General features: G+C 39.3%; 1 protein-coding gene across 8 annotated transcripts in view; it reads left to right on the plus strand.

Annotated features, from left to right (window-relative positions):
• The window catches only part of LOC107219523 (papilin), a 71,392-nt gene extending 57,288 nt beyond the window's left edge, over positions 1 to 14,104 (plus strand). For 4 of the 8 annotated variants that reach the window (XM_046730766.1, XM_046730773.1, XM_046730769.1 and 1 more), the window contains exons 20-36: positions 31 to 2,358; positions 2,432 to 2,788; positions 2,877 to 3,053; positions 3,176 to 3,355; positions 4,956 to 5,129; positions 6,610 to 6,822; positions 6,932 to 7,102; positions 7,212 to 7,619; positions 7,747 to 7,959; positions 8,125 to 8,292; positions 8,941 to 9,180; positions 9,258 to 9,628; positions 9,742 to 9,892; positions 10,195 to 10,728; positions 11,304 to 11,459; positions 11,534 to 11,647; positions 11,739 to 14,104. In XM_046730766.1, the coding sequence (XP_046586722.1) occupies positions 31 to 2,358; positions 2,432 to 2,788; positions 2,877 to 3,053; positions 3,176 to 3,355; positions 4,956 to 5,129; positions 6,610 to 6,822; positions 6,932 to 7,102; positions 7,212 to 7,619; positions 7,747 to 7,959; positions 8,125 to 8,292; positions 8,941 to 9,180; positions 9,258 to 9,628; positions 9,742 to 9,892; positions 10,195 to 10,728; positions 11,304 to 11,459; positions 11,534 to 11,647; positions 11,739 to 11,938 (6,155 nt within the window). In that variant the 3' untranslated portion in view covers positions 11,939 to 14,104. Of the gene's footprint in view, positions 1 to 30; positions 2,359 to 2,431; positions 2,789 to 2,876; positions 3,054 to 3,175; positions 3,356 to 4,955; positions 5,130 to 5,897; positions 6,069 to 6,609; positions 6,823 to 6,931; positions 7,103 to 7,211; positions 7,620 to 7,746; positions 7,960 to 8,124; positions 8,293 to 8,940; positions 9,181 to 9,257; positions 9,629 to 9,741; positions 9,893 to 10,194; positions 10,729 to 11,303; positions 11,460 to 11,533; positions 11,648 to 11,738 lie in introns of all 8 variants that reach the window. The other 4 variants (XM_046730768.1, XM_046730772.1, XM_046730770.1 and 1 more) reach the window with 4 other exon arrangements.
• The last annotated feature ends 112 nt before the right edge of the window (positions 14,105 to 14,216 follow it).

Raw genomic sequence — 14,216 nt, forward strand, 5'->3', positions numbered from 1 at the left:
TTATTATTAATCCAAACTCCTCTGTTTCAGTAACCACTAAACCCGAAAATCCTCAACCAGCGGTTTTGCCCTTCGAGGTAGCGCCACCTGACGTTACCGAGCCACCAGAAACCACCGAAAAATCGACTTTGCCTGAGTCTACCACACTATCAGCCGGTATTTCAAGTTCTACAAGGGCTTCCGATTCTTCATCAACTGTAGAAACGACAGAAGCTTCTGATTCTACAGTTGTTTCTAGTTCCGATGAAACCAAACCGTCTACAACCTTAGAACCATCTGGTTCGGAAATGAGTTCGTTGTCGAGCCAAGAAGCGTCAACGTCATCTGAAGCAGGCATAACAATTCGAACCGTTTCAGAAACGACTGTATCGTCTGATTTAGATACATCAGAAGAGTCTAGCACAAATGCAACAGAATCAACCAGTGCAGGAACAATGGAATCATTTGGATCAAATATAACACTGACGTCGAGTTCTGACAAAACCAGCACTGATGCAACGGTACTGTCTAGTGCAGGTACAACCGTGACATCTGATACAACCATAAAGGCTTCTACTAGTTCACAAATAGTAGTCTCCACCGATTCAGATACGATAAAAACATCTAGCACAGACATAACATCAGCTAGAACAATAGTATCAACCAGCTCAGAAACGTCAGTATCTGATTCAGATATAAAAGAGACGTTTGGTACAAATACAACAATGTCAGCCAGTATAATCTCAACAGCGCTAACTAGCTCAGAAACGACAGTATTATCCAGTTCAGACACTACAGAATCGTCTAGTTCAGAGTCAATGGAACCCTTGAGTTCAAGTACACCCGTATCATCTAGTTTTCAGACAACAGAGTTGTCTGGTTCGGAAACAACCGAATCGTCTATCCCAGACACGTCGCTATCATCTGGTTCAGAAACTTTAGAATCATCTACACCTGACACAAGTGTTTCACCCAGTTCCGAGGCAACACTTTCGTCAGGCTCAGGTGGAACTGTATCTGCATCATCTACTACAATGAGTCAATCCACTGAATTTGGTATAACATCGATCACCGACGGTACAGTTACCGGAAGTACTGAAACTTCCAAACAATCTACGGGAACTGTTACAACGACAGAGTCTGATGTCACAATCACGTATTCAGAAACAACAGTCTCAGGTGAAATTGACATCACAACGGAGAGTGATATTACAAGTGATACTACTGAGTCAGGTGTCACTGAAACAGATTATGATCTGGATACCACTGAGCAGTCGCACATTACTGAGATTTTCACAGTTATCGGACACAGCGATCAAACGTTACGAAGGCGACTTAAATGCAAGCCGAAAAAACCGAAGACTTGCAAAACGTCACCATTTGGCTGTTGCTATGACGGTGTTAAACCTGCTACAGGACCATTCGGACGAGGTTGTTTTATTCCCAAAACGTGCAACGAAACAAAATACGGATGTTGTCCTGACGGCGTATCACCTGCCACCGGAAAGAATAACGAAGGCTGCCCCGATTCACACTGTAGTGATACACTCTTTGGCTGTTGCCCAGATAAAGTTACCCCGGCGGAAGGAAATGACTATGAGGGCTGCGAAATACCATGCAACGGAACAGAATTCGGCTGCTGTCTCGATGGTAAGACGGCAGCTGCCGGTGAGGATAATTTCGGCTGCTGCAATATTACCACATACGGTTGCTGTCCAAATGGAATTGAACCAGCATCTGGTCCAGACGGTGAAGGTTGTGAAGAAGGAGAAACAACCTCTACTATTACCACACCAGCGAAAGAAACTACTACCGAAATTACGAGTGAAGTCACCGATGAGCAGACCACTTATACACCTACTACCACTACCGAAATTGCTAAGAGTTGCGAAGGGTCAAAGTTTGGTTGCTGTCCCAACAACGAAACAAGTGCAACTGGCGAAAACTGTGAAGGGTGTAATATCATTAACGCCGAAAATTGTACTGCATCTGATTACAAATGTTGCCCCACGGCTTGTCAGAATAGCAAATTTGGTTGTTGTGTCGATGGATTGACGCCGGCCCATGGCCCGAATATGGAAGGCTGTTGCTTGACCACGCTCTATGGATGCTGCCCTGATAATATTCAAAATGCTAAAGGACCTAATCTCAATGGCTGTGGTTGTCAAAATTCAAAGTACGGATGCTGCCCTGACAATACGACAACTGCGCTTGGATCAAACAACGAAGGGTGTGGATGCGAGTACGCACCTCATGGTTGTTGCCCTGACCGTCTGAATGTCGCACATGGACCAGACTTTGAAGGATGTCCTTGCCATACTTATCAATTTGGATGCTGTCCCGATGGAATTTCTTTTGCTAAGGGACCTCTCAAACAAGGTATTATTACGCTAGATTTCAAATTACTTTTATTTTTAATTGTTTATTACTTAAATATTTTTATCAATGGTAGGTTGTGGGTGTGAAAACACCAAATTCAACTGCTGTTCTGACGGTCTCACACCAGCCAAGGGTCCGAATTATGCCGGCTGCACTTGCGACGTATCCAAGTATGGGTGCTGCCCAGACGGTATCGAAGAAGCACAAGGAGAAAACTTCGAAGGATGTCACAGAGTCCTATTATCTCCCGCTGCTATTTGTACTTTGAACGAGGATAAGGGTCCTTGTATGAAATGGTCTGTGAAATGGTACTATAACGTTTCCAACGGAATGTGTCAAAAATTCTGGTACGGTGGCTGTGAAGGGAATGAGAATCGTTTCCACACTCAGCAGGAATGTAAAAACACCTGTGTTGAGCCCAAAGGGCGTGGTGAGTCTTGAGTATTTGAACGTAAATCATGTTCCTATTCAATTCTTACAAATTGTATGATCTAATAAATTTCCCCTGTCTTTGCAAGATGTCTGCTTCCTGCCCAAGGTCGTTGGGCCGTGTGACGGATATTATCCAACATGGTATTATGATACTGATAGAAAACAGTGCGCCCAATTTATCTACGGAGGATGTCTTGGAAATGCCAACAAGTTCAATTCTAAAGAAGACTGTGAAGAACTTTGCGTTGTTCCTGATGATGATGGTGAGTGCCACGCGACTGGAGTGTTTCTAATGTAAAATAATATCCGTTTTCTCACACGGAGTATAATTTTTTATTCGATGAAAATTACATGGCATTGAATAAAATAAAATCGTGGTTTTCAGATCGTTGTGAGCAACCCAACGAACCAGGGCCATGCGAAGGTAATTTCACCAGATGGTATTTCAACGCAGAAAGCAGTAGCTGCGAAGAATTCAATTATGGTGGCTGCAGGGGTAATGAAAATAACTTCCAAACGGAAATCTCCTGCAAGCAGCAGTGTGTAATACCTAGACTTGATCGCGGTAAGTAATTCAAATCTGAACTATAAATGAGAAAGAAATACTGAAAGAAATAGTGTGCGTGAAAGGATAGACCGTCAGAAAAAAGTGCATGAGGTTGATAAGTTGCTAATTGTAAGACTGGCCTTACGGCTATACGTGTAGGTTAGTTAACGGATAAACGGGAGTCTTCAGTCGACTCATAGTTGTGTCTGCGCTTACAATCAAATCCTGCCATAAATAGGCACCACGGTACGTCGCGTCGGGCAGTTCATGGTACAGGCAATAGGGGACCCGTTACTCTTGTCCATAATGCACTAAATTACAGGAGTTATTTTTTTTCATAAATAGGTTCAGTATGACGTACTGAATGTAAGTTCACAAAATCCTTACAAAATTTAAGGGCGGAAGTGCCGCCATTTTGAGAAAAACCGTTTCGGCCTATATCTCCGTAACCGTGCACTCTAGGCCCAAAATGATAATGACCTTTATTGTAGATAATGATATTTCCTATCTTTTTTGTTTAATAACTTTTTTTGCATCACTAACTATTAACAACTTAAACGACTGCCAAAATATAATATAAATTTGAAAAAAATTCCATCAGGTAGTTGCTGTTTGTTTTGCAGTTGAGAAAGCAAATTATTTATTGCTATTTGTCACCTCATCAATATTTTTTGCACATATTTGAAGCATTTTCATCATTATTCTATGCATCCCGCGTTTTTATTAACCTTCCACCCGATAGTGCATCATAGAAAGCGTTATAACTTCATAAATATTTATTTGAAGACAAAAAGTTTGAGGTAAAAGTTGTAGGAAATTTGTGGATTTAAAAGTTAGATTATTAGTATTTCGTTTTTTAAACAATTATTCGGGGAGATATTGATCAAAAAGTAAATAAATGAATTTTGGCAGTCGTATAAGTAACAACTTACAAATAGTTAGTAATACAAAAAAAATTATGAAACAAAAAAGATAGAAAATATTATTATCTACAATAAAGGTCATTATCATTGCTGGCCTAGAGTGCACGGTTACGGAGATATAGGCCGAAACGGTTTTTCCCAAAATGGCGGCACTCCGCCCTTAAAATTTGTAAGGATTTTGTGAATTTACATTCAGTACGTCATACTGAACCTATTTATTAAAAAAAAATAACTCCTGTAATTTAGTGCAGGAAAAAATTCCCTATTGCCTGTACTATCAGTTTCAGTCCAGCATTAACAGAAGTCAATTTTTACATGGAAACAATCGGCTTCACGATGTGATTTGATGATAAGCTTCATGGCTATGTTTCACTTTTTTAAAAACCTTTCAACAAATAATGGCATGTTTCTGGTCTTTTTTCCATTCAATGGTGTAATCCAAATTGTTGCCAACTTGTTAGAGTTGAATTTCTCCTGGGTCTCGATTGAAAAACATACCTTGGTTGAGGAATATTTTGGTCGAGCTAACAAGTGAAGTAAAATTATTACAATCAAGTTCGATCGAACACGACCCGTAGGTATATATCTTGTGCCCCTTCACATCAATAAGTCAGTGGTATGTGGGTGTTGTCAGATCGGGTGACAATTCTACCAATAATGAGAAACTCAAACAAAATAAAACTTGAACTTTTCAGTACGAGATGTGTGCAACCTGGAGAAAGAGCCTGGGCCATGTCCCGGCTCTTTGCTACGCTGGTACTACGATGCTAAGCATAAATCTTGTAGGCAATTTGTTTACGGCGGTTGTAAAGGCAATGGCAATAAATTCCGAACATACGCTGCATGCGAGCAGCGCTGCCCCCATAGAGGTATAGCCATGAAAAAAAAGATACATGTGTCAAAATTGGTGTCGGCCGCTAATCAAGCATATCGAAACATTGCCAAAGCTATAAGTAACTGTATATGGGCTCAATGGTGCTGGTCTGTCGAAAACACGTGGGCGTAACAAAAATGGAATGTTTCTATTTTCCAGTGTTTTTTCTCCCGTTATTGCATTAGTGAAATATTGTACCTGATTTTAAATTGACTACAAATATCCTTAGTACCATTGTGACGAATTCACAGAGTCCTATCGAATTAAAAGTACAAGAATGAGAATTTGATAACTGACAAAGCACTGCAGAATACTTTCATGGCTTACATCATACATTGCCTTGCACTTGGCCAGAAATTTAATATTGAACATCTAGTAATCAGTAAAAAATAAATTGCTTATGCCAGTGTATGCCATTTTGTCATGTTTGCTTTAGATGTCGTCAGCTTATTAGGCCATTTTTTATGTTTTTCGCGTGTACCCGTAATGCCTCCACTAATTCTTCATACGTAAGACAGCACAGAGCCTTACTATACGAAATTCAGTCATGTACGTAATTTTGTGTGTACCATGGCATTGAATCTGCTCTTTCGCTAGTTAAACAGATTAACGCATTCGACATTGCTCGAACGAGTACATCTCCCTTGGATGTGTTTGATGTAAAAGTATATATAATTGGTGACTGGTGGAATTGAGTAGCTTGAAATCTAATTGTGTGAGATAATACGTCACTAACATTGCATGGTTATTAATATGGTGATAGGTACTTGTTCGCTACCACGGAAAGAGGGTGCCTGTACGGAAAAACTCTCTCGATGGTTCTTTGACCAAGCAGAGAAACGTTGCATGCCTTTCTATTACACTGGCTGTGGTGGAAATAAAAATAACTACGAAACTAAAGATGCATGTGATACTGACTGTCCGGCAAAGATTGGTAAGATTTCGATGACACAATCATTCGTATTCGTCATTATTGTTCAATGTTGTGAGACGGTGGAGTGACGTAATTGATCGTACGTAAGCTTGACATCGTATATGATCTCACGGCATCGATTTCGCATTTGTTAAGATTTCACAAGCTTATGGGATTAGAGAATTTTGTCAAAGCATTAGCTCTTCCATGGGTTGAATAAGTAGCGCATATAATTAGCACATTCGTATTATCAACTATTCTGGAGAACTTATAAATTTTTTTATTTGTTCTTATTTCACGCACCAAGTCCATGTATGTACCTGAAATGTTTAATTGCCATTGTGCTCTTCATTTTCGTGCTACTTTTTGAATAACATCAAATAGATATTAGGCAGCCCCATGAGGGAGAACTTAGTACCATTTCCCAATTCTTTGAAGCTACTATGTGACGTTCATTACACATTATGTATTATTTGTTTGGTTCTTCCTCGTTCGGTTGCCGACGCGTATTGCACCTCTGAATATTAAGAATACTCTAAGTTGAACTTATTTCACGTAACAGAGCAAGACTCTTGTCTACTGCCTGCAATAATCGGCGAGTGCTTTAATTACACTCAACGGTGGTATTACGACTCGACCGAAAAACACTGCAGACGATTTTACTACGGAGGTTGCGGTGGAAATGGAAATAATTTCGAAACTGAACATGATTGCATACATAGATGCGAATCTTCATCTTTAATGCCCGCACCTACAGTTGATGAATTCCGAAGAGGTGGGTGATAGTAAACGTCGACTTTTACGTCTGAAGGCATCAGTTGTCACCGCACAGTTTGATGAATCCTCAAAGAGTTGAATTGTTACAAACAACATTAATTTTTTAGAATATTGTTTCTTACCTGAAAACCATGGACCGTGCAGAATGGAGTCGGTTAGATGGTACTATGACAGTAGGTCTGGTATTTGCCAACAATTCTACTACGGTGGATGTCAAAGTAATGGCAACAACTTTGGAACAGTTGAAGAATGTGAAAATCAATGTGGAAATGTGCAAGGTAAATCAATTTTTACTTTCTATTATCGGTAGGCAAGTTAGTCAGTCTGCTACAGTCATCGAAGTAGTTTGATATGCTTTGTAGTCTAATGGTTGTGAAATATTTTCAGATCCCTGCGATCTACCAGCAATTGTTGGTCCCTGCAGAGGAAGTATTAGGCAGTATTATTACGATCGTCGTACCGACATGTGTCACGAATTTGCATTCGGCGGGTGCCAGGGTAATAAAAATAGGTTCGAGGACAAGAAGTCATGCGAGCAGAGATGCCGGAAGACAACCGATGCCACGACTCTAGTCACGCTACCTGCAACACCTCGTACCAGAGTTGATCCTGAGAGTTCATCTTGCTTTGCACCACTCGATTTTGGTCCATGCAGAGATAATATTACTGCATTCTATTACGACGCAGAAAGCCAAACTTGCCAAGCATTCCTGTACGGAGGATGCGAAGGGAATGCCAATAGGTTCCAATCATTGGAGCAGTGTGAACGCGTATGTGGAAGCTTCCGAGGACAAGGTTTGAATTAAATTAGGGATACTGGTAAATTCCATATTTTTCACAGTTGATATGATCTATTTCTGTCTAATTTCCCGCTCAAGATGCACAGAAGTTATTGTTTATTACCAATATGACTCAATTTCAGATGTCTGCAATCTTCCGTTGGACCCAGGCCCCTGCAACGGATTGTTCCCCAGATTCTTCTATGACTCAAAGACTCGTGAATGCCATTCATTTATGTATGGGGGATGTCTTGGCAATGGTAACAGGTTCACGTTCCAATATGAGTGCGAGTCTGTTTGTGTACATCGTGAAGAACCTCCAGCGCCTGGAAACAGAACCACGTATGATAATACAGGTAATACTTACTACTTCATAAAAAGAACAATGCAAGCTGCTGAAGAAAGAAACGTGGTGTAACTTACTTATGGAGTTATGTAACAGTAAAAGCTCTCCTACTTACTCCTAGATTAACTAATTACAATCCTCGTATAATAATAAAGTGTATATGGTGATGGTATAGCTATCTGCCTTGAGCCTGTAAATAGTGGATATTATGGCGGGTCAGGTCACTACAAGCGTTTCTACTACGACGATGAGCGCCTAGATTGTATAGCATTCATTTATCAAGGTTCAGGAGGAAATCTTAACAGATTCAAGAGCCGTGAATCTTGCCTTAAGACTTGCTCGAGTAAGTGAAAGTTGAAATTCTTCTGAAATCTTGCTTGCTTGGACTTTCCGATATTTATCCGGACACTCGGTACAAATGTCTTGTTCGCAGGCTTCAAAGTTACTTTGAAACAGCTTACACATAGAGGATAATTGAATAATATTTACTGGTCTCAACCATCGTTTGGACATTGTTTATTGCAGCTTTGGTTAAATGCTGCTGGCTTCATTTTATGACATACAACTATCAGAATTCATATGCGCATAGCTGTGAGGCGAACAGCATCTGTTTTATTCTCGCTTCATATGACGTATAATATTCATTTCAGATCTGACAATGTCTAAGCACCATACCTTAAACTGCATCATTACAGAAACATATAGGTACTGCTACGAAATTCGAGGAGAGACTTAATGTTTTTTAGCGTCAAAAATCATGTCACTATGCTTCCAGATATTGATTCACGCTTTGACTGCTCCTCATTCATCGTTCATCACATACCTTTATATACATAACGCTTAGTTCTTTCATTTCAGAGCCCAACAAAACTTTGACTTATGTCAATGTCTATGCTTTTCTTTTAATGCGGGTTAAAAACTATTATGAGTTTAGTTGTTCTTTTAATTTATGATATCACAATGGAATTAAGATTAAACATTTCGTCAACAGAAACAAACGAAGTAGGCCCAGAATTTAAATATCCTGAAGACTCGTGCATAAACGCACAAAAAGAGTGCAATGAGATTCGTTGCCAGTACGGAATGGTGGCACGCGTTGATGAACAAAATTGCGAACGATGTAGCTGCGTGGATCCGTGTCTCCCAGTAAAATGTCAAGAAGGATCGAAATGTGTAATAACTTCAGTTCTTCGAGGGGAATCAGCCGTGTATCAAGGCACTTGCGAGAGCCGTGAGTTTTACTATAGAAACTGTCAGCTGAATTTTTTCTACGTGCTAGATTTACCTGGAACGGTCTTGCAATTCTAGTCCCAACTGTGACGAAACCAGGAATGTGTCCAGCAGTAGTGAACGGTGCAAGTTGCCAGGAAGAATGTGACTCGGACGCTGAGTGTCCTGAAGATTTAAAGTGTTGTCCGAGCAGTTGTGGTTCGTCTTGTTTGAAGCCAGCTGCTGCGGTGCAGCCAGTACCAGTTCAACCGGTACCGACGGAGCCTCTACCGACGCCTCCTCCAGTGCCAGCAGTCACTACTATACCAAATTCGCAGTTAGTACCCGCTGTCATCGAACAACCAAAAGAACCCAAACTTCGCGCCGAACAGGGTAGCTACGTTATCATGAAATGTGTTGCCATTGGAAATCCACGCCCGGTTATCTCATGGCGAAGGGGTGTGACATTGGTAAGTAATGGAAATAAAATTTTGGGCCTGGCTGAAACGCTGTTCATTCCACAAAGTTGACATCAGTCTAAGACTCTGATGTATTAAATGTGTCATACTACATGTGATTGTAGATTGACAACTCAATGGGTAGACACAGTATAAATGATGACGGTTCCCTCCAAATTGTTGGACTCTATTCAGCAGATGCAGGAATTTACACTTGCACAGCCCACAATCGTCTGGCCGCGCCAGTCAGAATACAGTACGAACTAGACATCACTGGTGAGTATAAAAATTCATAACGATCTGAAACCGATTCATTGACAGATTGTCAGTAGTAAGTTTCACTAGTTCTATCAGTACAGTGTCCATGCATCAATGAATTAACCAACGTACTTACTAATTTTGTTATAAAGTCCTGCATGTTTGTCACTTTTGAAAGAGGTAACAGGTGTATATGTTCACTCACAAAGGTTTTAGTTGCAGAAATGTCTAATGTCTCTGTTCACTATTGTAACTGTGTGGTTTTCCTATTAACACTCTTGTCTCTAAACACACCGCACGCTCTTTCTTATCCTATGTAGACCCTCGCGCAAACAGGAGTTCCACTATCTTTGGCAAACCAAACTACCGCGTGACAGTGAGCTTGAATTCGCCTGCATACCTGAAATGCTTCGTCATGGGCTGGCCACGACCTATCGTAAACTGGTGGCACGAAGGGGAAATGATTTCGCTGGCTGATGATGTGTACGAATTACAGCGTGATTACGCGCTAAAAATACATACAGTATCTCTGGCTAACCTTGGAATTTACACTTGCCAAGCTTATAACGGTGTCGGAAAAGCTGCATCGTGGTCTGTAACTCTACAAGCACCTGGTCCAGTTATCAATGTCAAACCAGAGTACGAAAGATATATCAAATACCTCATTGATCCTTCAAGACTCAGTTCGCCAGTCCGCACTAGAATACCTGATTATCCTCAAAACAGACCGATGCGGACGAAAGCTCCCGTATCTCAGACATACGCTCCTATCTACCCGCCAAGTCAAGCTCCTTACATCCTAACTGTTAATATAACCGAACCGCCCCCTGCAATTGTGCTTGACAAATACACAGGTGAGGATAACATCATACTAATCTTATATATCATACGGTCCTACTGTCAGTTTTATTGTCAAATTGAGCCAATGACAAGTTTCGCTTTCTCGACTTGAAATTTCATTTATTCGAAGAACTCATTTTTTCTCAATCGCAATAAATTGATGTCTAACCAAACTGACGGTTGGCCCGAATCAACCATATCGGACTAATCACAAAAAACTATGCACTCCACTAAATCTACTACCTATTCTACAACTGTACTGTGTTTGCTTGATTGGTTCCATTGAAATAATATCGTAGCCAATAACTCTTTTAAGCTCTACTGCATAAGTGTTGTGAAGAAAGTAACAAAAATCTATTTCGACGATATCCCTAATCTTGAAAACATCTTCAAAAATAGAGCTAGAAAGGTCAACGTTTTTTCATTTAGAGTTGTTTCAAAGTTTGTATTGGACCACAAGTTAATATGGAGATTCGTAAGTATTTTGAAAGCGAATAATTCAAAAGCTAAGCTGAAGAAGTTCAAGCACTAGATCCAGATTCGGTTTTTGGAGGATCGGATTCAATAAATTAATAACATTTGTGAACAGTTCCAGTGAAAGTGAACGTTACGGCAGAGGATGGCCAATTCCCAGTGGGTAGTGACTTCAGCATACTCTGCAACGTTTATGGGTACCCAATTCCAACTGTACAGTGGTACAAAGATGATAGACTCATCCAAACAACCGAAAAAATCAAGATTGTTGGTGGGTATCTTGAGCAAACCAATTGAACTCACAGTGTCTGGAAATGTAATAACGCTGATCTTTCACATTTACAGAAGCGAACAGACTGAGCATTTCGTACGCCCAAAAGAATGATTCTGGAAAATACCGATGCGAAGCCGCTAATCAGTACTCTAGTGATTCGGATTCTGTAGACATTGTGGTATCTGGTAAGCTGGACTGTAAACAATTCTCAGTCATATTGCTAGCAGAGTCTTTACTGGATTGAACAAGATCGTAATTCAACATTGTGGTTTTCAGGGATCTACATTCACCCAACTTGTCAGGATAATTTGTTCTTAGCAAATTGTGGTCTGATAGTCAAAGGAAAATTCTGTCATCATCCATGGTACGCCCGATTTTGCTGTCGATCGTGCACAGAAGCTGGCCAACTACCTCCAAGAGGACCACATCTTAATGAAACTAGTAGAAAGAGAAGATCCATTCTTTCTACCCCCTAAACGAGAAGACGATTATTCAACATTCCAAGGAGTGGGATACAGAGTATTTGTATCACATAATTCACACAGTCAGGCTCATGTAGTATTTTCCAGTAAAAATTCACGAATCGAATCGTTCCAAAGTCAATAGTCGTTCCAAGGACAAAACCAATATTTTTGCATCCTAACTATGATGCAAAACTTCTTGATCACAATGTACATATTTTTAAAGGTGATAAATTTCACCATGATTCAGAAGTTCCCATGACATGAAACAGTATGACTGTGAACATAATTTTTTCGCCAAGTTTATATATTGTGAAATAACAAACCATTCCGGTCATTCGTCATTAACGTCATTAAAATGTTTCATCCCGCACCTCAGTTAACAGTGCCGTATCCCCAGAAAAGCATATTCCGCATCCCTAGATAACGGTAATAACTGACTTAGAAGTCACACTTAGTGGAGTATTTCACCGATTGGATGTTGACGGAAAATCGAATGTCGTTCACTGCCAAAGCCTTAGAACGTTTATACATAGATAAATAAAATATAAACTAATTCGAGTTAAAATAACGTATTTTATTAGAAATCTTGAAACCGAAAATTATGCCACGTATGTTTCCAAGCATGTTTAGTTAAACCAGTCAATTTATTCAATGAAACTATCCGTGTATACACGATCTGACGCTGAATCCTAGTCCGTTGGAGCCACATTGTGTATGTAATATGATCCAACATGGCAAATAGTGTGTTATTGAGTTCGAATGATAACTTTACAAACGTCAGAAGGTATTTGTCACCTCTATAAATGATAGCCACTAGCGTGAGTAGGGAAACATCACATAATCTTTAATTGTTACGAAAAATGTCAGGGTATCGATTCAAGTCACGGTTTCGAACGAGGCTGACAACAGGAAAGCATGGAACAATTGATTCAACGCTTCAGATCGTTTTTTAAATTTATAAACTAATGCTGGTTCGACATTACGAGGTGCCAACAATTATTCAATATAACTGCTGATATTGAAAATATGTTCCGATACTTGTTGAATGAGTGAAAACCGATAGATACGTTGGATTGTAAAATATAGTTATATATGACATCACTAGTTTTCAAGTGAATATTATGAACTACTCACAAATACTCATTATTACGATATTAGAATAACAAACATACAAACGTAAACTTTCTAACATATTTAAACCTAGGGGTACATATTAAACTCTCTACTTCAGAGGTCCCACGTTTCTTTGGGATTATACATCCGGCTTCTTCTCACTGCCTTAATTGTCAACTTTGGGCATTTTGTTCGGACGAAAGAAATATCCTGCTTGCAGGTATTTCAAGCAGGCAATACAGCTGTCCGATTTTTTCGCCCTTCCACAAGTTACAGCGTGCTTTGCCTCTCAAGTAAAGAAATGTTTAATATATAAATGTACAGTTATTTTTTTATACCTTGTGTACCAGGATTACTATTATTAATGCTTCAAGGTTACTCTGGCTTTCAATTGAATCATGTTACATCTATACGAGATACTTGTTCCTGAACTATTAATAGTGAATAGCTTATTACATTTTTTTAATGTTTTTTTTTTGTATCGCCTGTATACTTATCTTGACTTACTAAAATTTCTATGACGAAGTTATAAAGTGAGTACACAGTAAGATATTATAAAAGGTACCAAATGCATTTATATACTCCATTAATTGTTGTATATTTATATATGTATACACAAATTAAAGACAATTTATTAAATTTCTCTCCACGACACTGGAAGCTCATGATATATGAAGGAATGAACTAATTACGTCTTGCACCGTTGTAAAGATATTCTCATGTATTACCCATATAAGATGATAACCTTAGGATCGCTTAAGATTTTTCACTTCTTATAATCTAAAATACGTATATAGCATTAGTATATCCATTAAAATAAGCATAATGAATTATCAAGTAAGTATACACAATTTAAGATATATATCTAGCATGGCTATTACTGCATTTTCCGCTAAGGTAGGCAGATTGTCTCTCACTCCTTTATATGGAGCCTTATTGGCCCAATTGGAGCGAAATACAGTGCCTTATAAGGGATAAGCTCAGAGTGTTTGCGTAGAACGAATCGATACCGAACGGCCGATGGATTATTTAGAACATGTAATAAACTTATAATTTAATTCGAAATTAACTGGTGCGGTTACCATATTGCAACGCCATCTATATAATACTGAAATACGACACTATGTGACGAGAAATAATAATTAAATTCTATAAATTTATATGAACGTTTTGCAAT

This window comes from Neodiprion lecontei, chromosome 2 (assembly GCF_021901455.1).
Source record: "Neodiprion lecontei isolate iyNeoLeco1 chromosome 2, iyNeoLeco1.1, whole genome shotgun sequence".
NCBI lineage: Eukaryota > Metazoa > Arthropoda > Insecta > Hymenoptera > Diprionidae > Neodiprion > Neodiprion lecontei.